The sequence below is a fragment of the Pelecanus crispus genome, chromosome 11, assembly GCF_030463565.1.
Source record: "Pelecanus crispus isolate bPelCri1 chromosome 11, bPelCri1.pri, whole genome shotgun sequence".
Taxonomy (NCBI): Eukaryota; Metazoa; Chordata; class Aves; order Pelecaniformes; family Pelecanidae; genus Pelecanus; species Pelecanus crispus.
In genome coordinates, this window is record NC_134653.1 from 14,478,439 (window position 1) to 14,501,841 (window position 23,403).

At 42.2% G+C, this 23,403-nt stretch overlaps 1 protein-coding gene across 1 annotated transcript; it reads left to right on the forward strand.

The window, feature by feature from the left end:
* The first annotated feature begins 867 nt into the window (after nucleotides 1-867).
* On the forward strand, nucleotides 868-18,377 carry TMEM114 (transmembrane protein 114). The gene is made up of 5 exons (XM_075719105.1): nucleotides 868-1,051; nucleotides 2,669-2,749; nucleotides 12,783-12,920; nucleotides 15,619-15,858; nucleotides 18,364-18,377. Exons 1-4 carry the CDS (start codon nucleotides 868-870, stop codon nucleotides 15,849-15,851), a joined length of 636 nt encoding a protein of 211 aa, XP_075575220.1. The 3' UTR covers nucleotides 15,852-15,858; nucleotides 18,364-18,377.
* The last annotated feature ends 5,026 nt before the right edge of the window (nucleotides 18,378-23,403 follow it).

Genomic DNA, 23,403 nt, shown 5'->3' on the forward strand with positions numbered 1-23,403 from the left:
TCGCACACGAACACGCGAGCCCCTGGGAACTATGTAACTGTTTGTGCTTCTGAAGTTTTTGGGAGAGGGTATGCTGCTTGTGTCCTTCCCTCCATCCAGTGATACCCTGGCAGGAACACGGTCCCGAGCAGGGTACGGACATCACCGCATCAGGCAGCAATTGCCACGCTACTGCCTCCTCTCACACCACCTTTCAAATTAGGTTAGACCCACCCTTTTGAGGTCGGCATCTGGAAGGCAAAGAACAAGAGATTTACAACAAAGATTTACAACAAGAGATTTACAACAAAGATTTACAATCTCTTGTAAAAGCAGACAACAGCAGAAAGGCTGTAAGAACACCGGCACTGTTACTGCTCCCCAGACCCTGGCTTCTGCTCCCTCCTTTCCTCAAGGACGGTGGTGTTTGGAATCAGGAAGCGTTTGTCCGGAGGTGAGACCACCCGACAGTGTCAAAGCTGCCGGAGCTATCCCATACCCGCCTCCCCGTAGTTTCTAACGGGTGCCCCTTTCTGGGAAGGCAGCCTGATCTCCGCGCTCGCCCACAGACCCTCGCGGGGAGCCCCCGGCCAGCGGTCGGGGCTGACAGCCAGGGCGGGAAAGCGAACCGAGCGGGGCCGGGGCCGGGGCCGAGGCCGGGGCCGGGGCCGGGGCGTTGCGGCGGGGCGCGGGGGTCGCCGCTGGGCCGGGCCGGCCGGCGAGGAGCGGAGGGAGCCAGCCCTGCCCGCCGCGCGGCCGGGGCGGGGCGCGAGGCGGGCTACCTGCGGCGGGCCCCGCTGGCCCGGCGAGGCGCGGCCAGCGCGGAGAGGGCGCGGGCAGGAGCGCTGGGTCCCGCTGAGGCGGGGCGGGGCGGCGGCGGGCGGCGGCATGAAGGCGGACTTGGGCGTCCTCTGCCTCTTGGCGGCCCTGGTGGGAGTTTCAAGCTTCATCTTCCTCGCGGTGGCCATCGCCACGGACTTCTGGTACATCATCGATGCCTCCAAGCTGGAGGCGTCCCGCAACGGCACGGGCGGCCTCAGCTCCCACTCGGGCCTGTGGCGGAGCTGCCGCGGTGAGTGGCGCGGCGCGGGGAGCGCTCCTCCGCCCGCGGGGCGCCGCGTCCCACGCGTGTCCGGAGCGGCGGGGCGGGAGCGGCGGCGCCGCTTCCCAGGCGTGTCCGGAGCGGCGGGGCGGGAGCGGCGGCGCCGCGTCCCACGCGTGTCCGGAGCGGCGGGGCGGGAGCGGCCGCGCGTGTCCCACGCGTGTCCGGAGCGGCGGGGCGGGAGCGGCGGCGCCGCTTCCCAGGCGTGTCCGGAGCGGCGGGGCGGGAGCGGCCTCGCCGCTTCCCACGCGTGTCCGGAGCGGCGGGGCGGGAGCGGCGGCGCCGCCTCCCACGCGTGTCCGGAGCGGCGGGGCGGGAGCGGCCTCGCCGCCTCCCACGCGTGTCCGGAGCGGCGGGGCGGGAGCGGCGGCGCCGCGTCCCACGCGTGTCCGGAGCGGCGGGGCGGGAGCGGCCTCGCCGCTTCCCACGCGTGTCCGGAGCGGCGGGGCGGGAGCGGCGGCGCCGCCTCCCACGCGTGTCCGGAGCGGCGGGGCGGGAGCGGCCACGCCGCGTCCCACGCGTGTCCGTAGCGGCGCGGTGCAGCCGGTGCTGCCCGCAGGGGCCGTGGCGGGCGGCGGCGGCAGCTTCTGGCCGTGGCTTTGCTCGCTGAGAAACACGGAGCGCTCCCCTCCCCGTGCCCCCTGCCCAGCGGCACTTGGCTGTCCAGTCTCTCTCGGATTGCTCGCCCAAGGAGGCACAGGGAGAGCGAATTTTCGGCCGCTGTAACCCGATTTTACATTAACTGCTAAATTCAAAATAATTTCATAAACGTTAACCATTCAGAAGGAAAGATGTCTTTTCGTTTGGCTCAGGGGGAATTAAGGGGTAAAAGTTCTGGGTTAAAGCCATTAAAATAATAAACAATAATGTAAAGAATATAAATAATATTAAACAATATATGTTTATAAACATAAAACATAAATAACATAAGTAATATTAATGTAAATGACATAAATGCAAATATTATTCGTTTGAAATGTGTGCCTACAACCAGTATAAATATAAATAAAATTGACTAATCCCATACTAACTAAAGGTAAGTGACTAAAGACTCACCGGCTTCACCAAGTAATTGTACAGCGTTTGATCTTGCTTGGTATTCCACAGGTCTGGATTTTAATGACAGATCTGTGAACCCTCTGTGGATATTATAGGATTTTCCCCATTTAGTTCAATTTGTGTGCCAGGCATATTACTTTTAGTTTTGATTCCACCATTAGAAACAGGAGTAACTAATGTTCATCGTAGGCAAGAAAGGACGTCACTTCCAGTGGAGCAGGGGAGAAAGAGCAGGTTAAACGAATTCTCCCCTTTGCTGTACCCTGAGCCCCACTGAAAGGAGCAGATGTTTCCCTCTTGACTTCAGTAGTTGGGCCCAATGGGAGAAGTTGGCCAATGCTGGGCACTGAAAAAACCCTCCTTTGCTTCCCTACCCAGGAATGACTGTTTTTAAAGCAGATAATATTATAGGAATTATATATACATACAAAAGAAAAAAAAAAGAGGATATATTACAGTAAGATAGTATAGTGTAAATTTTTCTCATTGTTTTTTCTCCTTCTCTCTCTCTCCTTCTCTCCTTCTCAGTGAGGAGTGAATGTTACCCTTTGATAAACCCCTTCTGGCATGAGAATGCAAACATCACTGATTCACACAGACAGCTTTTGTGTGAGTAACTTTCATATTATTTCTATACTTCCATGCACCCTTCCCTCTCTTCTTGGCCACTTACAAGGTCCCATTTCCGATTCATAAGGGGAGCTCTTTGAGATAGCGTTTTGACTCTGCTTCTGCACAATATCTGTCACTGCACGTGGTCTTTAAGTGGGGTTACTGTTGAAATAACCACCTATTTGATGTCAAGTTCAGCTAATTTCTTCCACAGGAGCAAGATGTTTCTGCCTGCAATGGCTCGGAAAGGAACACAAGTGTTAAAAATAACAGGCGAAAATGTTCAAAATCCCCTCAGAAGAGTTTAATCACTGAAAAATGTTTAAACACACATTTAAACTAACCTTTAAGGCAGCTGCTTATCTACCCTTTCAGTGGGATTCCTTGCACTGAAAAAAACCTTAAGTATGTGGGAACTTAAGGAAATAAATCAATGACTAAAAGCAGTGTTCAAAGTCTTTGAAGAACATCATGTTCAAAAAGGTTACCTTAAGTTTCTAACTGCGTTGGTTGGTATTTACTTCTTTGTCTTTAGATTCATTTGTCAATGTCAGAATGTTTTCAGAAAGTCCAGACTGAACATTTTCAAGTACTTCTAGGCTTCTCCTAAAAGATGATATTCTGCACGATGCTTTGCTCATGTATGCATGCTTGGATATGGGCTTGCTTTTTTAAAAATTTTTTATTTACTTACCTCTCCTCTCTGACTCTGTTTTCTCCTTGCAAGCAGAATATATGCATTTGTCCTGTGTCTTAAAATGGTAGCCTTTCCCTCAAAACCAGCCATTTCCCTGAGCAATCCTTCAGAGAGGCTTAGAGTATCTTTAGTCTCTTGGAGCAGCACCTCATGGTATAGCTAAAAGTGCAGCAAAAATGGCAAAGTAAGCCTATGAGGTACTGATGCTAATATAGTTGTGTTGCAGTGGTAACCAGAAAGTTAAGGTAAGATCCCAGTGGGCTACTGAAACAGCCATACAAACATATTGACAGGTTCAAGACTAACAGCACAGATCGTCTCTCGGTGCTTTCAGATTGAAAGGTGTCATGTCTTTAGTGTTCCTTGCTTAAGACAGGGGGCCTTAGCTGCTTGATGTTGCTGAAAACTGTGAGGATCAGTGAAAATGATTGTCTGCTGGATCACTTCAGCCTTTGAGGGTTCAAAGTTAATTGAACCTAACCGGACTGATCACGTTTTAAGTGCGGGCACCTCAACTATTGCGTTGGGGATAGTTTAAAATTTCACGATGAAATTATTAGCATTTCAAAAGTTGTGTTCACATTTGCAAAAGATACATCTGTAATTTTTCTCATGCAAGGAGATTTTAGATTACAGCTCTTTAATGAAAGCTGAATTCAGCAAAAACAAAAGCAGAGACTATACAGAGCTCTTTTTGTTATAAAAATGGTGTTGGCTTGGAAACAAAGGACAGCTCTTTGGTAGTCATGAAGTGTAAGAAAATAGTGAATATGATTAAAAGTTGGATTCATAACCATGTTTACAGACTCTTCAGAGCCTCAGAGAAATTTTTTCTCTCTCGCTCTCATATCAAGTAATATTTTTAGGTTCCTGGACAAAGACTTCAGGTCTGCAAAGACGCTTGCAGGTTTTATTATAAGCAGGCGTAGTCTGCCTAAAAATGATGAGATAAGGAATGAAAGATACTTTGATTGAAAGAACCTACCGGGTTTGGTTAGAATGCCCTACAGAGTAAACTTTTTTATATTTTAGATGTTGAACGTCAAAGCAGTTTCAGTGTGGTAAGGCTACAGACCCACAGCAATAGCAGCTGAACATAGGAAGTGCCATGTCAGTACTTCTTACTTCTAGGAAATATAGATATTTCTAAGTGACATCTAGGTTTGTTAAGTACTGAGATACTACCTTCTACTTCAGCCTTACACTTCTTTCTTAAATATTTTCTGACTGTGGTCACTGAATCATATTTAGGCAGATCAGGGCAAACCTTCATCTTCATCTACAACACATTTTAACTAGAATTTTAGAGGACAATTCTGGGATCATGCATTCCAGTGTAGTTGCAATAATTTCTTCATGTGTGGCTATATGGGGCAAACAGGCTAATTGCACAGCTTGAATCAGTTACTTCAAAAAATTATTTTTTCTCTGTGAGGCATATTCACATGGAATTAATCTCATTCTGTCTAGCTGTACACCCATATTTCTCACTGTTTGATGGGCAGACTGAATTTCAAGAGCTCTGGCAACGTTAAATGTGTTTCTTGCCTATTATTCCTAAAAAAGATTTAGAATCATAGAATCATAGAATTGTTTAGGTTGGAAAAGACCTTTAAGATCATCCAGTCCAACCATTAACCTACACTACCAAGTCTACTCTAAACCAATCAAGGGTAGACTAGACTAAACCATGTCCCCAAGTGCCACATCTACCCGTTTTTTGAACATTTCCAGGGATGGGGACTCCACCACTGCTCTGGGCAGCCTGTTCCAATTCTTGACCACCCTTTCCATAAAGAAATTTTTCCTAATTTCCAACCTAAACCTCCCCTGGCGCAGCTTGAGCCCATTTTGTCTCGTTCTATCGCTAACTACATGGGAGAAGAGCCCAACACCCACCTCACTACAACCTCCTTTCAGGTAGTTGTAGAGAGCGAGAAGGTCTCCCCTCAGCCTCCTCTTCTCCAGGCTAAACAACCCCAGTTCCCTCAGCCGCTCCTCATAAGACCTGTGCTCCAGACCCTTCACCAGCCTTGTTGCCCTTCTCTGAACATGCTCCAGCACCTCAATGTCTTTCTTGTAGTGAGACACAGTATTCCAGGTGCGGCCTCACCAGCGCCGAGTACAGGGGGACAATCACCTCCCTGCTCCTGCTGGCCACACTATTCCTGATACAAGCCAGGATGCTGTTGGCCTTCTTGGCCACCTGGGCACACTGCTGGCTCATGTTCAGCCGGCTGTCTACCATGTTCAGCCGGCTGTCTACCATTTAGAAGGGCTGTCTCCCAATGCAGGCACATGGAGAATCCTGTCCCCCATTCTTCAGAGTTCCCGTACTCTTCCTGGCATGTCTTAACTAGACACAAGTGCCAAAAAGATGGGAGAAAGTCTATACCTGAGTATAGGCCCAAAGATCTGGGTCTAAGTGGAAGCAGAAGTGCTGGTCACTGCCAGAGGACAAACCCTTTATTAGAGAATGAAAAGCCACCACATTCCCTCCCTCCACATTTCCAATCTGTCTCCTATTCATCCCCAGCAGATTCCTTTTAGGTTTATTGCATATTTCAAATAAAGCTCCTGGCAAATTAAAGAAATTGGGTGTACAAATTAAAGTTCTGTGCTACCAGCCATATTACTCAGGCAATCAACCTAGGTCTTGTTAAGCCTGAGAGTATGATGTATTTTCACATCACGGGAGTACTCTTAAGCAATTTCTCTAATGGATTAGACATAAGCATGCCTTCTCCTGTATGTTAAGCTTCCATTTCTTTTCTTACCACTCCCTTCAGCTGAACATATGGTGTATACCCTCTCTCACCCTCAAACCCACAATGTATATAAAATATTTTCCTACTACAGGTTACATTATGGCATGGTTATATATTTGTTTAAATCATCAGTCACTGTCTAAAGAAAGATACCACTAGATTACCTACCACCAGCTTTTCTGAAATTTCTGCGTTTAAAAAAAAAATCTTTTTACTGGAGGTGTATGTTTTCCCCTGTCCCATACAGGATTAAAATGAAAGTGTCACTTTTCACAATTTAGACAGTTATTAGGGTCTCTTGGTGACCACTGGGATTAAAGATAGCCCTCTGGAAGTCGCCTTTAAAATTGAAATCTGTCAGCAAAGACACCCCAGATACCTTGTCTTGCCATGCATTCTCCTATGCCAGCTATGGGACACAAGCAGAAAGAGCAACTTTTTTTCATGATGAACTAAATTCATCTCTCACTAAATGGTAAAAGTAGGATGTCACTCTGACTTCAAAGGAAGCTGCATCAGGAGTTCTGAGCAGCTTTGCCATTTTCCAGTAGAAGAAACATAACATTCAAAATCACGTCTAAGATGTTGAGGATCACATACAGTTGGTGTGTAGAAGGAATGGCAGTATTTAATCTACTGAAAAATTTTCCCCAAGAGTTGCAGCTTTGTACAATATTTTCTTTAAAAAACAAAACAAAACAAAACAAAAAACCCCAAGCCCAACAAGTTACATTGGGGAAAGGTTACTCTTGGGTGTTTTTTTAGTACAAATATTTTTTATTTACCAAAGTCTGTATTGTTAATAATTAGTAAATACTAGTACAGATTTAGCTAAAGACAACACCAGTATAATCCCTGCAAAATTAACAATTTTGTAAATATTTCTAATCAAAATCAATTTGTACTCTGGACTTGGTTCAAGTACTTCTTGCAGGACGGATGAGCTGTCAAAAGAAGAAAGTAATGTGTTTGCTGGGTACTAACGTACCCTGTCAAAACTCTTCCATGAGCTTGACTTTTTGGAAACTCAAGCAACCTGTTCCTATGTGTCTCAGTTATGGCTGGATAGTGACCTCTGCTCCGTAACATAAAAATTACTTCCATCTACATTCTTCTGAACTAAATAATATGTGGTTTGCTGATCCTAGAAAGCTGTGGGTAAGGTTTTTTCAAACCATGATGAAATTTGTTAAAATGTGGAGATCTTTTTGTGTGACTTCCCCCCCTCCTCTTATATTTTAAACCCAAATTGTCACAAAGCTTGTTGTTTTTTTTTTTCTTTTCTTTTTTTTCTTTTGGCACATCAAAGCAACATCATAATGTGTTATTTGGCCAAAATGTAAGAGGCCATTTTGGTCCAAAGATGCAAACACTTGCAAAATTGCAAACCAGATAATTTCTCTTGAATCTTAGCTTTGCACCTCAAACTGGTGTGGGGTCCCATCTAAACTGTAGAGCTAGGGCTAGTGTTATGAAAAATAATGTGAGAGGAACTACTGTTATTTCCTAATGGCTGCCTAGTTTGCCCCTGAAACACAAACCAGCCGCCTTAGGTACCTACAAGGTATGATTAAGCCTCTGACGATCCTGATTTTTTGTTAGTGGCATGAACATCATGGCCAGTGATTGATTTCCTGTTACAAGTAATTTTTAGTGCTCTCCTCTATTCCTGAGCCATCAAGAGATAATCAGTTAATGGATGTGGTTTCCACTTATATATGGCTGGAAGAAAATGCTTTTCTTGTTATAAAACCAAGACTGGAGTGTGCAGCTGCCCATGCACAACTGCTTAAATTATTCTTCCCAGAGTATTTTTATTTTTTTCTTTTTTAGACATCAATGTAGTTGGAACCATGAGGCTGTAGACAACTTAGTGCTTCCTGCAGGGAAGTTAGTGCTTCTTGTAGGGAAATGATGTTGCAGTAGGGGCAGTTGCTGGTACCTCAGTTGTTATACTGTAACAGCTGCCTTGGTTTCTTCCTCAACAAAATTAGTTTAATAGTACAGTTAAACTAGACTAGACTTCCTTACAGCATGTAGACTCTGTAACAGTCACTAACCAACTGCTTTCACATTTCTCCCCCCTTTTTATGGGCCTGCTTAATTTTTACAGAGTTACATGTTTATACTCCTGCTCCTAATCCCAGAATGCCTTATTCTTTGGCTGCCATTACTTTTTTTCCTGGGGGATTTACAGATCTTCACAATTTTTCCTTTTGGTTTTTAAGTTATCAGAAGGAAACAGCTAGGGCTGGAATACCTGGCAAGAGCCGGTTCAGAGGCCAAGTGAAATAAGACCCAAATGATGTACATAGAAATTCTAACTTAATTGATATGGTAGGCGTATACCAAAATGGATCTGGTTTGTTTCTGAGCAACAGTGCAGTGGTCCTTCAAAGAGGTTCCAGTGAACATCTGCCTCAGTACTTACAGTAGATATTAAATAAATATATACAGAAATCTGAGATAACTTTAGCATCACTACAGCTGAGACCTAATGAGTGACAACTTCTGATGAATGTTCTCATTTTCAAATTCATGGGTATTGTAGCAATAGAATGTGAACCACAGTGCATCGTTTATTATTCTACCCATTCCTAGTATTGAAGGTTTTCGTCAGTGCCCACCTGTACCAAGTCTAGCATAATTTTATTTCTATTTGCAACTCGTCTTCTAGTTTAGCTCAGAGACATGTTGCATGAGAAAAGCACAGAGCCAAAACCTGTAACATCAAGTCCAGTGCTTAGCTAATTATCCTGGGGTACCCCAACCCTGTGAGCTCTCATCCACCATCATCTCTTCTCTACTGAACAGAAGGGAACCCAGGCGTTCGTGGCCCTGGGGTTCAAGCCCAGAAGTCTCACATTTAGCCACAGACAGCAGTTCTTTTCTGTTGCTCGTTGTTTCTCTGTTTCCTTCCTTCCTTCCTTGCAAGCAGATCAGGCTTTCTCAGTGCACTGTTTCTTCCTGGCTTTGCCAAGTCTTTCCAGAGCAGCCCCACTGGTTTAAGCTACTGCCAGCATTCTGTTTCAGCTACAGGCTTTTGTGTTCCTGACTGGCTATTTAGTTACTGCTGGGGAAGATAAACAGGTCCTTAATTAAGTTCTTCTGTGCTGCTGCCATTTGTAGTATTTCTGATGAGGTGACTATTACAGATTTCTAGAGACTATTTGCTATTATAAGCTGTGCAAACAACTCCACAGTTAGTTTCAAACAACTAAGCTCCAGCATGTTAACAGGAGATGATTAACAAAACTGCTAGATCTGCAGTTGGTTACTTTTGACACCATTCAATTTTTCTAGTTCATTCCACAAATTTCTGTTACAAACAACTCATCAACAACTGTATTGGGTGGTAATTTAGAACTGTCTGCCAGATTCACAGGTCTGGACGCACACCACAAATGTCATCCTTACAGATGTTTGGTCAGACCTCTAGTAAAACAGCTTTGGCTAGGTGATGTAAAACTTTGTTAACTCAGATCAAGCAATTAAAGTATTTTTTGCTACAAAAAACCGGAGTGTTTTTTAAACGTTCATCAGTTTGTTTCAGTATTTTCAAGATTAAACTATTGGATCTTTTGTGTTGGACTGACAGGTAACTCAGGCATTGAGAAATAGATGTGGGAATATACCTGTGCACATACCTCTTCTTGTGCAAAATGCTTAGTATTTTGGTGCCCCACCCCCCAATACTAGATTAATTTAATCAAAATGAAGACAGTTATATGTATAATACATAATGCATAAATATATATTTCAACACAACCTAAAAAACACTAAAACGACTGCAAAATTAACGTTTTAACTTCTTTCACAGATGATTATTGAAGACAGAAACTCAGTAAAGATATTTTAAGTCATGTCCTTCTATAAACTAATTCTGTCCCTCTAATCAAGGAATATAATGGCATAATATCATATGCCAGGCAGCATGAATTCAGATTCCTGAGTGGTTTCCATGGCAGCATTTTAGAATAAGTTTCCCAGGCAGTTGCAGATTTCATAGAAGAAGGACAAATGGGTATTAAGTATTGAACTAGAACACTGGAGGTGATAAAAGTGCTGTTTAACCAAATACAATCCATTAAATATTCGATTTTAAAAAAGCTGCAGGTGATTCATGAGAAATGTGATCCCAGCTGTGTGTAGGAAAAGTAAGGCTCTGTCACAGTGGGATTTGTGGGTTTCAGCTGAGATATCCCTAAAACCTGTATTTTCACTGAAGAGGGCATAAAAATCAGAGTTATTCTGATGTTACATACAACTGTCACAGATCATTAATGTAATCTATGACACTCCCCAGGAGAATACTCTGGTATGGATTTGTTTTCCCTTTGCGTCAGAAGAAAAGGTTACATTCAGAGCCTTATGTTCTTCACCCGCAGTTGTCCTGGCTAAGGTTGCAGTCCTAGCTGCAGTAGCTGAAATCAATTTTGAAAAGGAAAGTCAAAGAAACAGCAACTGTTAGTGCTACGGTCCTCAGGTGTAGTTCGTTAGCAGCAACTTTGACTAGTGAGGGACACCTGGAAAATCACAAAGCACCTGCCCAGTGATGACCTTGTTTATGTTTCTTCCCTCCCAGCAAAGCCAGATCTGAGGACAGAGTTGTACCATTCTTACATTCTTACTTTTAAAGTATTAATTGCATCAAATTTTATCCCCTGAAGGCCTCTTCACCTCTTACATGCAAGAACAAATCTAAGAGGACATATGGATATCAAAACAGTGGCGAATCACAATCAGGCCACCCTCAGAAAGCACAAACAGGGCAGAAGACTAGCCTGTTCCTGCTGGCTTTGTGGAATATGAGAACTAAATTGTGTGCCAAATCTCTGTTCTGTCGCATCATATTGCATCACATCCCTGATAACCACTTCTAACTATATAAAACTCCTGAACTAAGTTCCATGGCTATTTCTCCTCTTGGTATTCAACTGAGATTTGCAAACAGTTTTGACATATGGGTTTATACACAGTAAGCTGAAGATTAATTTGACTGTTAGCATCTGAGAATTGCTATAGATTTGGGTTTCTGAGCCAGCAACAGCAGCCATGGCCAGTTTTGCTGAAAGAAAGCCCATGGAGTATTCTCAGATTTAGTAGCAAAGAGAGAAAGCACTCCCTTCAATGCAGAATGCTAAATTCGTGCTTTCTGAGCGTCGGCATATGTGGGACTAAATATAAGAATATAATACTAGCGTAAATGAAAGGAAATGGAAGAACAATAGGGTCACCACCCAAAACTTTCTCATTTGCTACATTTTTCCTTGTGAGCATGTTCTGTACTACACAAAACAAAAAATTATGTCTTGAAACCACATTCCACTCAAGTAAAGAAACCAACAGTGTCCACCTTGGTCCCATGCAGGCTGTTCCTAACCTTCCAAGTTTCTAGAACTGAACAGAGGTACGTACAAAATCGTGTCATCTTTATAATGATATTGAAGAGGATAAGGTGGATCCTTAGGCAGTGGCAGGTGGAGTACCTCTACTTCAGTGGGCAGTTACAGTGACTTAAAAAAATTGATCAGCTGATCACACACAAACTGTGATCTCTTAACTGGCTCCTTTTCCTTGGGAACCAGCTAATGGTGTATTGTTGTTCCTCGGTGAAATTAAATGAGGCGCTGAAGCCCAGAGCCCTTCAGAAAATGGATTTTAAGTCTTTCTTTCTCAGTAACTCTGCACTTCACTCTGGTATGAAACAAATGGATACTGGAAGCTGGAATTAGTTTTTTTTGGTTGTTATACTGGAAAAGGTTGGGTTGAACATTGTGGATAGTTTGCATGAGAGGGAACAATGACACAAAGATGGTTTATGATGGAAAAAACAGTGTGATATGAAAAAAATACATAGCAACCCCCTGTTTACACAGCTATTAAAATGTTATAGGGATCAATAAAGACTAATGTAAAACTTTACTGTGGGAGGAAGCGACAGGATAAGTTAATATCCTTAGTGAAGCTACTGTAGAAAACAATGACAGACACAGAATCAGAGCTGGATGGGAAAATTTACCTCTAGTTGATGGTTAGCTGCAACAAAGGAAAAGGTCAACAGTTTGCTAGATCAGTTCAGCAGAGGACACGTGACACAAAAGAAAGGGTTTAACCAAAGCATCTGCTGGATCTCGCCACCCAAACAGAACAATGCCGCTCACTGTGATCTGTAAGATTCAGATAACCAGGGCTACTTTTTATTAAGGTTGTCAGTGACTGCCTGATATGCAATGCATCACCTGTTATCCAGCTAGGCTTAATATCCAAGGATGGTTTAATTGCTTAAATATATCCCTGTAGACATATGCTTTATATTTGTGGTCTCTGTTTGAAACACAGGCTGTGATCCTGTTAACGGCTTGCTCTGTATGGTACCTTTTTGTCCCTACCATATATTTGTCCTGCTGACTTAAACTGAAAAACCAAGAGATTGTCCAACCTCTTGTTTGTGCAGCACAGAATAAGGCTTTGATCCTGATCAGGGGCTCTGCACTTGATAATTATTAGTACCAATGACAACATAATAAAATATTAAAACATCACTTTCTGCATTTTTCTTCAGACATGCATGGAACATTTGTCATCCTGATGCCCCTCAGCCTGATATTGATGATTTTTGGAGGAATGACTGGATTCATCAGTATTCTTGCCAGGGCCTACCTACTGCTTCTAATGACGGGTCTGCTTTTTCTTTTTGGAGGTACTGTATCAAACTCCCAGCTTAACTGTTTTAAATTATAAGAGATTATATCTGGGAAACATCACTTTGTCTTCCAGAGGAAAAAAGCTAAGCAAGAGTTTGTTTTCAGAATAATGCTGTTGTTAATTCACTTGGTGTCTGCTCAGCTCCAGACAAGATTCTGGAATAGAAAGCTGCCACTTAGAGTCAGAAAAAGCAAATAATCACACACAACCATACATCCTTGTGGAGTGAGTCACACTTTGAACACAGTGTGTTTGCTGTGGCCATTAACACAAAAGATTTAAAACCTTCTCAGCACAGTGCCCAATTCTTTGCAGACAGGGTAATGGAGTAATGGAGAAGTGACTTTGGAATTAGTAAATCTTAGGGTTCAATAGCCTTGCACAGGTCTTACAACTGTTAAGATGACTGCCATCTTTTCAAAGGCATTTGCATATTTCTGAAAAGGGTCTTTCTAGGCATTCCTGGGTTAGCTCCTGCTAGTTTTGAACTGGAGTAGTGTCCCCAAACTGTGGGTCACAAAAGGAAACCCCAAAGAGTTATTTTAGCTGGAGTGTAACTTTTCAATTTGAAGCTAGTAACATTCTTTTACATTTTGTTTTTTATTATTTTTGCTGTAACCACAGCCTCTGTTTTAGAAAGTCATTTATGAATTAAAATGAAAAACATTCTGTCAAAGTAGGAAAACTGGGTTTAAATCCATCTCCATTTTCTTCTTCAAATAGATTTTCAGTACTGTTTCATAATGTAACTCGAAACAGAAATTTTCCCCAACAGAAAAGGGGATCCTCAGTATTAGCCCTCATCACCTGATCATATGGTCCTGTTTCTAAGAAGAGAATGGTAAGAGATTGCTGGCAGCAGATGCTGCTGTGTCAAAGTCTTGACTGGCCTTTTTAGTCTGAAGTGCTCTTACAAAGACCAACCATCCCCCTTTATGCTTTCCTTCGGGGGGGCGCGGGAAGTAACTTCTATTTCCTCAGAACATCAGAAAGCTGTATTCACTAAAAAGGCTTAGGCTATTTGAAAACTACTCCAAATAGTAAGTGAAAAATGAAAAGCTGTGAAGTGCGAAGCGTGATTATCCTGCTGAAGAGTGGAGTACTGTGCCTTTCTAAGACGCTTGGCGTTGCAAAAAGGGAAAGGAAACACAAATACAGTATTAGGAGAAGGGTGCTTGAATATGTTCTGAAGATGCAACTACTGCTGTTTCCCAGGACAGCGTGAACAGACTGCAGGGTGGCCTTTGGGGTGAGACCAGACCCTCGTCCCACTCAGGTGGTATTGTTCAGCCATTTCAGCTGCACGGAGGCTTGCTGCATGTAATGGGCCTGCAGTTTTATAGGACATTCCAGTTCACAAAGTTCGGTATTGATAGTTCTGTCTCAGCAGAAAGAAATGTTTTACGATGCAATTCCAGAAACCTGAGGTTTTTTTGAAAACACCAGAACTGATATGTTCCGCATCCCAGTACATCCTACATACTTCCCCATTTTTTTTTCTTTTTAAAATGCGGCCACATTTAAGGGGATCACAGAACTCAGTGTACCTTGTTGAAAATGTCAACAAAACATTCATTTCCATTGCTGCTGACAAAAGATATAGAGAAGTGATTCCCCCCCCCTGCTCCCGCCTTGCAGAGGACTAGAATAAGGTACAGGCATCATTACATGGTTAAAATCAGGAATATGAGTATGAATTTTGACTATTGGATAACCCTGTCTTGGTTTGTCTTTACTCAAACTTGTTTTTCTGGCAAAAATGCAGACTCATCTAGACTTACACTGTGATTTAACAGAAAGCCAGACCAAAATTTTTCTTCCTCAGAATCAGGTAAGACACTACCTTGTCCTACAAGTGTTCCAGTGTCTACTTTCCCTGGGCTACAGTCCTTTAATCCAGGGCCTTTCAATCGCATCTTTCCTGCCACTGATCCAGAAAAGTCATGTTAGTCCTCTGAGTGACATAAGCACCAGGCCCAGGATATAACATGTGCTTGTGCTAGATGTACCACTCCCTAAGTTTGCTAGCTTCTGTACAGCCCTTTCATTCTGAAAACAGCTGGCTTCTTGTTTGAGTGTCTTTATTAATTTATTTTTAGTCTGCTTCAAGGATGTCCATGGCTCAGTTATTTGGAATTGATGAATAGTCATGACTCCACAACACTTGGTGGGGAGTTACAGTAAAGACCAACGCATTTACATTGAACGCTCAAAACTTAAAATACTCAAAATTAGAAACCAGCCTAAATTCAGGTCACTGACCTGAAATGCAAGAATCTCTGTCTGCATGGGCATTCTTGCATAGAGGTAGACAACTGTACGTGGTACACAGCAGTCAGAAATCGGGATGCATTATAATACAGTATTGAAAACAGAGATGTACATGCATTAGATATCTGTAAAAGACATGACTAGATTTTATTGTGGGACACTTGCTGTTATACATTTTGATACAGTATTTAACAGTGAGAACACATTAAAGTCAGTGGACAGAAATAACCCTCCCTTTACTTCCCTCTCACCCTTCCTCAAAAAACAGCCTCAACTAGATTTCAAAGGTAAACAGAGGCTAACTGGCGATCTGGCCTGGGTAGATAGGAAGGAGTGGCAAAGAAGCCCTAAGAGATATCAAATTAATTATTTTTAATTTCTGCAGTGGATGCTAACTAGCTGAATATGTTTTTCTTCTCCAGCTCTTGTTACGCTTACTGGGATCAGTGTCTATATTGCATATTCAGCTGCTGCCTTCAGAGAAGCTGTCTGCCTCCTGAGGAGTAAGGATGTCCTTGTAGAAATCGACATCAGGTTTGGCTGGTCACTGGCACTAGTCTGGATCTCCTTTGTCACAGAAGTGCTCACTGGGGCTGTGTTTCTCCTGGCAGCAAGAGTTGTGGATCTGAAACGGCGATGTGAACAAGCGTTATGAACAACAGGTATCAGTGCGATAACAGAACCCTGCAGAGCCTAGAAATGTGGATTGTTTGGGCCATCTGGTCACTAGGGATAATAAAAGTGGCAAGGCTGAGTATCTTGCCAGCTGCCATGAACCCTTCTCACAGTTAGCTATAAATCACAAAGATAAATCGGTAAAACATTTCAAGTGTTGTCAATAAGGAAACCCTTGTGACTTTAGAAGAAAGTACATTGCAGTGTTAGTGTTTCCAAAATAATTTCAGCTGGCAGCTCATAAGACATCTGCATTCATTGCTTAGAACAAGGCAGATTTCTTGCTTGCTTTCCTCCTTTCTGCTGTCCCAGCAAAGTGCCTCAGAGTACCTTGCAGGCCAGTCTGCACAGTCTACTTAGCTTTTGGTTTCTCCTCTGAGACTCCTAATGAGTATGCCTAGGATTCCAGTCATGTTGGCAGCCTCTACCAGCAGAGCTGCTCTGAGATGGCTGCTTTGTGGTAGGTAGTGTGACCTTCCTGCTGCCTTTGGGGGACCAGTGATGTCTATACACCTGAATCCAGGCAGAGAGTGCGAGGCGTAACTGTCCTCAGTTAATATTGCATACTTAACACGGTTTTGTTGCACAAAGTAAAATCAAAAGTAAAGATCCAGAACAGGAAGAACTTCAGAATATTTGGAGAACTCCAGTGATAATCCCCAGCACTAGGGTATGGCTAGGACATCTAATGAGGTAATATTGATCCTGACTCTGGTGTTCACTTTCTGTGTTTATAGGATCTTTCTTTTCCCTCATGTATCCACAAAGAGGCCTTCCTCTCTCCTGTACCACAATCACACTATTTCTTTGTGACAACACATAAAAATGGGATGATTTGAGAAACCAGAGAACCCCAGGAGCATAATGCATGTCAGCTATGTATAATGTCTAAGGAGAGACATAGCATGATGCTCTCTTTCCTAAAATCATTACTTACAGGATGAAAACAAAGAAATGACTAATTTTCTAAAAATGAGCTTTGGTGCTATGATAAAAATGAAAGGATATAAGGCCTAGATATGGTGAGTAACTTGATATTAGTTATCCAGCAGACTATGATGGTGAAGTCCTCAAGTGCAGTGCGATGGTGAGTGTACTCACATTTGTATAGCAACAGTGTAATAAGAGGAAGCTACAGCTGCTTTTCCGGGTGTTTTAACTAACTATGGTAGCCAGCCCCTATCTATCAGATGCTGAGGCTACATACTTACCTCTTTCAGCTTATTACTAGCTGCTTTTTCAATTCTGTAATGCAGAAGATGTATCTGACGCATTTCCCAGTTTTCACTTAGCATTTTCGATGATGTTTCCTTTTCACGAAATCAGTAACATGCTTTGTGCTAGAATGCGTTTAACTTGTGCTGAAAAGTGCTGAGTAAAACTGGACAGGATACCTGAATTTCATCTTAGGTGCCAAGAAATCTAGTTTTTCTTTATTAATTTTTCATCTGGGTAATAGCGTTTAAGAGAAAATTTACTCCAGTGCCCACTGAAGTTAATGAAGAAATTTTCCCTGACTGCCGTGGCTTGTGATAAAGACTTGAATGTGTTAACAGCTCCACTAAATTTCTGTTAGATTTTGTGTTTCTGGAGGACTTCAACATATTACAGTTCAAGACTGTGACTCAGGAGCTATGTCAGCAAGGCACACTGTGTCATTGGGCAAGTCCCTTGTACTTCCTCCAGTAGTGCAAAGGGCATCATTTACCTACCTCTGTTAAATATCAGAACAATTTTATCATTGTGTCTTGTGTTAAAGACTGCACATTTACTCTTACTGAGCTCAGCTCTGATCTTAGTCCCACAGTACCAATTACTTTACAAAAAATAGTGTCAGGGAGCTTCCAAGAGCTTACAGTCTTTGGAGATATAAGGAAACATTATTACTACCACGCTGTGAATGGAGAACTGAGGCAGAAAAACTGCCCAAGGTCACATGAAACCAGAGTTTCTGAATCCCAGTCTAAGACCTTAGCTGGCAGACCTTGCTTGTTATCAGAATGAAATAAGGCTAGAAATCCTGAATAGACTGAGCAATAGAAATTCTGGAATAGCCAGTACAATTTTGTAATTCTTACTTGCTCCCACATTGGCTTTCACATATTTTCTATGTTTCCTTATGTTGGGACTGTGTAATTGAGTTATTTTACAAGTTAAAGCATACCAAATCAGCTCTATAAGAAGAGTAGGGGAAAAATCCTTTGTAGCCAAAATTCCATGTGCTTAAGTGAATTATGTAGAAAGTAATATTTCTGTGTTTTGGTGCTGGTGAAGCTATTTATAATACAATTTGTATGATGGTACTCAGACATTACTGTAAGCTGTAATAGTAAAATACCATGTGAGTTATTTTTTGAGTATATATTACAGATGTTATTTTACAGTGGTTTTGAATGTTGTAAAATTAAAGAAAATGACATCTCAGAGCTGGGAATTATTTACAAAGTCACGGAAGAACTAAGATATATATTTTTCTTTAACTTTCTCTGCAGATCTATTCTACAGTTTATATGAGGCTTTTGAAGTGCCTGTGTCACATGTGGTAGGTATTTATAAGATACTTATGCAGCTACAATAGAAAATACTCAAGCAATCAAATCTCATATAGAAAGCCAATGAATCTGTTATTGAATTAGAGCAATTCTAATGTCCATGGCTTTCCTAAACTTCTCATTCTGGCTTCCTGCAATATCTAGCACAATGGTAATAAAGAGTATCTTCTGCTCCTGAATATTTGTATAACCCCTGAATTTCTCTGAGATTCCTTCTGAATACAAAGAAGAAAAGATGGTTTGGAATAGTCAAATAAGGCTTGAACATTTTGAAGAATTATACTAGAAAGAGAAAACATCCTGGAAAGGACTTTATGTTATTTGATACAAGTGACCTTATCAGCTTCTTCCTCTTACTGAAACGAATGTTTATTCAATACCGAGTTCTTTGCTGTATTTTCCCCAAAATGCATTACTGAGATGAGGACACTGACTGTTCCCATTACTTTTTGGTGAATTGCAAGCTCATAGGTAATTGGCCACATTTAAAGTGAAGAAAAACAGATGTACGGAGCAGAGCAGTACTGTTTGAGTGGGTAGAGTGCACAGAGCTACTGGCCAATACTAGTCACTAATTTAAAGGCTTCCTCAAGGGATGGCAGAGAAGGGTAGAGGAGGCCAAAGGAATCCCTGAGGGTAAAAAACCTACAGATATACAAGAGGTTTAGAGGAGATGCTGGTGAATATAATGTAGACATGAAACCACAGGATTCAGTCTGGCTCTGTGCTGTTCCTGGGCTGGCTTCTGCAGAGCAGCTTGGATGTCTTTGTATACCTGCCTCTGATGACCAAGGGGACTTTACTGGTTCAGACATGGCTTCAGTTAAAGTAGCTCCATGCATTTGCTGATCACTGATCCAAAGCCAATGGACCTGTCTGACTCTGTGCAGACACACATGATCCATAATTTCTTCCTTCCAAATTTAAAAGGATGGCAGGATGGAGACCAAACAGGACATGCTTTGTCCATACCTGGTTGGTCAGCAGGGAGAGAGAGCCAGAATCTGCCCAGAACGTCTCCACTAATGTGACCACAGCAAAGCATGATTGTGCCTGCCCACTGAAGCTGTTAAGGGAAACTGGAACTGGCCCATGAGAAAGATCCAAAAGACTTAAGTTTTCCCAAGCTTGATTGACACTAAGTAATCTTGGCCTCCAACTTTATCACTTGTTTTGCATTGTTTTGCAAATGAAATCCAATGGTCTCAAACTATTTAAAACTGAAAAACAAAATCTGAAGAAATCTGAGCCCACTTCATAAATACAGATAGCCTTTTCTCTGGTTGTTCTTGTAAATTCCTTGCAGCAGACCAGTTCATAGTTAGCCAAGATATATCAGTAAAAAACACGTGTCCCTTGGCCTCCTGACTGTCATTTTCATATTAACGGACTAAATTGCCCCAGCTCAGGACCAAAAAGGTTAGAATGAATGCTCTGGCTTTGTACTGGAAAATCAAACTGTCCCCAGAACTGGTATTACCATGAGAGATTCCCCTGTGCCTTGGTACTTCCAGTTGGTTTGCTAAGTGGGCACAATTGTTAGCCCAGCAATTGCAAGCTCACAGGAATTTGATCAGATGTTCTTGGAGGCCAGAGAAAAGTACCTTGAAGGCCAGGTTCAACCCACAAAGTTTTAGCCATCCCTAGTTTAGGTTACAGGTCTTTAAGTAGCGGATTACATTCTAGTTAGGTTACAAACAATTAGATCTTTTTACTTTTACTAAAATGTTACAGTGCCGTTTTACTGTAATAGCTTTCTCCTATGTTTTATACATCAGCTTTAACCCTGTGTAGGCCCTCCAACTTTTCCTTCCCTTTTTGCCAGTCCTTTCAGCAGCCATATCACTGTCACATTCAATCTTTGGATGCATATTAGCAGTGGCAGCATATACTGCTGGGTCACATCCCACTTTGCCGTTTGTGTTGCTAGTAATCACAGTTTGAATGCTCTGACTTAAGAGACCTTTTACAATGGTTTGGACAGAAACAGTGGTCTCTGCTGACATCTCATGGCTACACTAAGCAGTTGACTGTATTTGGAAAGAAACCATTCCTTTCCATACATACTATTTTTTGTATGGTTTGAAGAGCAGAGGAGACTGTCATGCTCACTAGGCCCTAGCTCCTGTATTTTACAGCCCAGAAAATCTCATCTAGAAACTGCTGAATCCAAGTCAGTAACATCTCCCAGCCGTTGCCCATCTTCAGTTAAAGTGTTAGGTGATGCAAAATGTTCTGTTAACCTTCCCTGTTCCTTAAAAAAAAAAAAAAATCACAAAACATTCTTAAAGGTTTTTACTGCTTCTGTTCTTAGAAGGTAGCTGCCATAGCTATTCCATTGGTGGTTCTGTTTTGATTAGATCAACCGGTATTGGTGTTTGTTTACATTTGTGGTATAAATGTCAAAACTATTTAAGCTGAAACTAATCAAATTGAATGTCTGAGGGTGCAAATACTAAAAGAAAAATAAATAGCTTTATATCATGTCTTATTTCCTGAATATGACAGACTGTCTAAGAATTGAACAATTGAAAGGGACAGACTTCAGGATTGGTCCGGAAAATGTAAGAGGGGCTCTGCAGGAAACAGGGTGCTACATTTTTCTGTGGCTCTTATTTTCTTTACACTCTCTCAATAAAAACATTTTCCCAAACAAATTGAGGAAGTTCTGCTTTCAGTATGAGCTGAGCAACTTCAGTGAGATTCACCAAGACATTGTTAAATTTCGAAACTATGCAACAACTGTCAAAGTAGAAGAGACCAACTTTAACCTCTCACATTTATTAGATTCAGTCTTCCTTTCCTAGGAACTGTGGCAGCATTGTCCACTCCCGATCTACAAATGTACCTCTGCATAGACTACTCAGAGCATCTCCTGTAAAAAAATGTTCTTAGCTGTGATGCAGGGTCAGGTTGGTAGACTTACATGTTCATTGAACACTATTTGGGGATAGTTCCTTCATTCCTGAACTACAGTCCCCAAACAGACCAACAGCAGTTGGTTAACCATCTGCAGGTATGTGGAGTTGGGTATTAGAGGGAAAGGAAGAGGGATGCAATGCTGTACTCCACCGAAACTAAAGTGGCATTGACAGATTGAAATCTCTTGTTATGCGTGACCTAGTTTCTCAGCCTATCACCTAAGCAAACCCATCTTTGTGATCTTACAGGAGCCTTTCAGGTTCCGTCACCACTGAGAAAGAGGCACTAAAGTTAATACTTGTAAAACTGTCAGAAAGGAAGGGATGTGGGACTGTAAGTACACAAGTTATCATCAGTTAATGAGTTACTGCTTATCAGCCAAGCTGTCACAGCTGAACATATTTATACTCTCAAGTCTTCTCACATCACTCTTGAGAATTATAATGCATTTATTTGGAACACCGCCTCTACAGGCTGGTCCCATTCGCATGATGGTTTAAGCTAATGGGTTTAATATTCCATTCGGAGCAGACCAGAGCTGACAAGCAGTGAAGTATTAAAAAGTTGCATTTCAGTCCTTGTGGTAGTCTGCTTATACCACTCATTTCAAAGCTAGCTGAAAGACTCCTTGGTTGGGGTTGGAGGGATGGCAGGCAGTTCCCTGAAGAGCTTTTGGCTCATTATTTTACTGTTTTCATTTTTGCCAAGGACAAGGCAAACACATGTCATGGAAGGCTGGGACTCTCTCAGTGTAATGCTCCCTAGGTGTTGAAAGGAATTTGTCTGCCAGTAGCTCAACAGCATTTGCTAATGGCTTACGCTTCTGGACAACACATCTGGCTGCTGAAGGAGCTAACATCCATCCAACCTGGCCTTCTCAAATATTTATAAGCTAACGTTGTCTGTAATGCCTGCAGCATACAGAGAGGCTGAAACTGAATTGCACTGTGGAGGAGTCTCTATTTCTACAGCCTTTTGGAGTTGGCTGCATCAGCACTGTGAAAACCCTTTGGCATCATAAACCTTTTATTGCCACAGCTCCCACTTGACTAGTATTATACAGTCAAGCATTTAATTATGCAAAAAAACCACATAAAAAGAATTTTATAACTGTCAGGCAAAATCCATAGAAGGAACAAACTTTGTAGGACTTGCAATAACAAATCTTTTGAGTTGTCTGTCTTTCTGTTTATAAACAGCTCATTACAGGCACAGCAACAGCTGTAGCCAGCAGACTTGGAAGCTGTATCTCCTTCTTGTCTGTGGCAAACTTCACATATGACAGGACCTTGGTTTGGTCCAGGGCACTTCTGATAAAATGGAAAAGTTCTACATAAGTAACTGAGAAGACAAGGCCTGTTTCATTTAGTGAAGAGACAGAGAAAAGACCTGTTTAATGCAGTGTGCAGCATAAAAGTGTAAATATTTCTTATTTCTTTCTCAAAACTCAAGAATAATGCAATATTCAATGAAAACAAAGGAAGAAAGAAATGGCTACAGGGTGCTTTCTCAGCCAATCAAGACATTCACAAGCCTATCGTTTAGACTGAAACCTACAGGATCACCTCATACTCAGATATTCCTTGTTTAAGCTGCTACTATGATTTATACAAACACCCAAGTGACAGGACTTACTACTGTGAGATTCATTGTGCTGGACAGGTGACAATTAAAAAAAACCCATCTTTACTTGAATCATTCAGTCTCCCTGATCATATGCATCAACGAGACACACTGGTGCCAGTCTTGAGGTACTCAGCACACAGCAGCAATGAGGGTTTGAACCAGCTGTAACTGACTGTCCTGCAGGCATCACTGAAACAACACATGCAGACAGGTAGACGAAACAACATCACCCGTGACCATGTCTTAAAGATGACTGTTCTGCCTGACTTTTGTGGCTTGCCACAGATAAACCTGTAAGTGGAAGCTGGTGTTAATAATCCAGCTGAATAGCAACTTATTTGGTGAATGGGCTGATTACCAAAAAGGCACAGTGCAGCGTCTTTATTGTCCTACTTTACTGAACACTTGCTTGTCACATTAGCATGCGGAGAC

Excerpts from the sequence above, each read along its gene's own strand:
- TMEM114 (XM_075719105.1), top strand. The coding sequence starts at position 868 with ATGAAGGCGGACTTGGGCGTCCTCTGCCTCTTGGCGGCCCTGGTGGGA. Across the intron at positions 1,052-2,668 it reads CCTGTGGCGGAGCTGCCGCG|TGAGGAGTGAATGTTACCCT; the intron begins GTGAGTGGCGCG and ends TCTCCTTCTCAG. Across the intron at positions 12,921-15,618 it reads TCTGCTTTTTCTTTTTGGAG|CTCTTGTTACGCTTACTGGG; the intron begins GTACTGTATCAA and ends TTTCTTCTCCAG.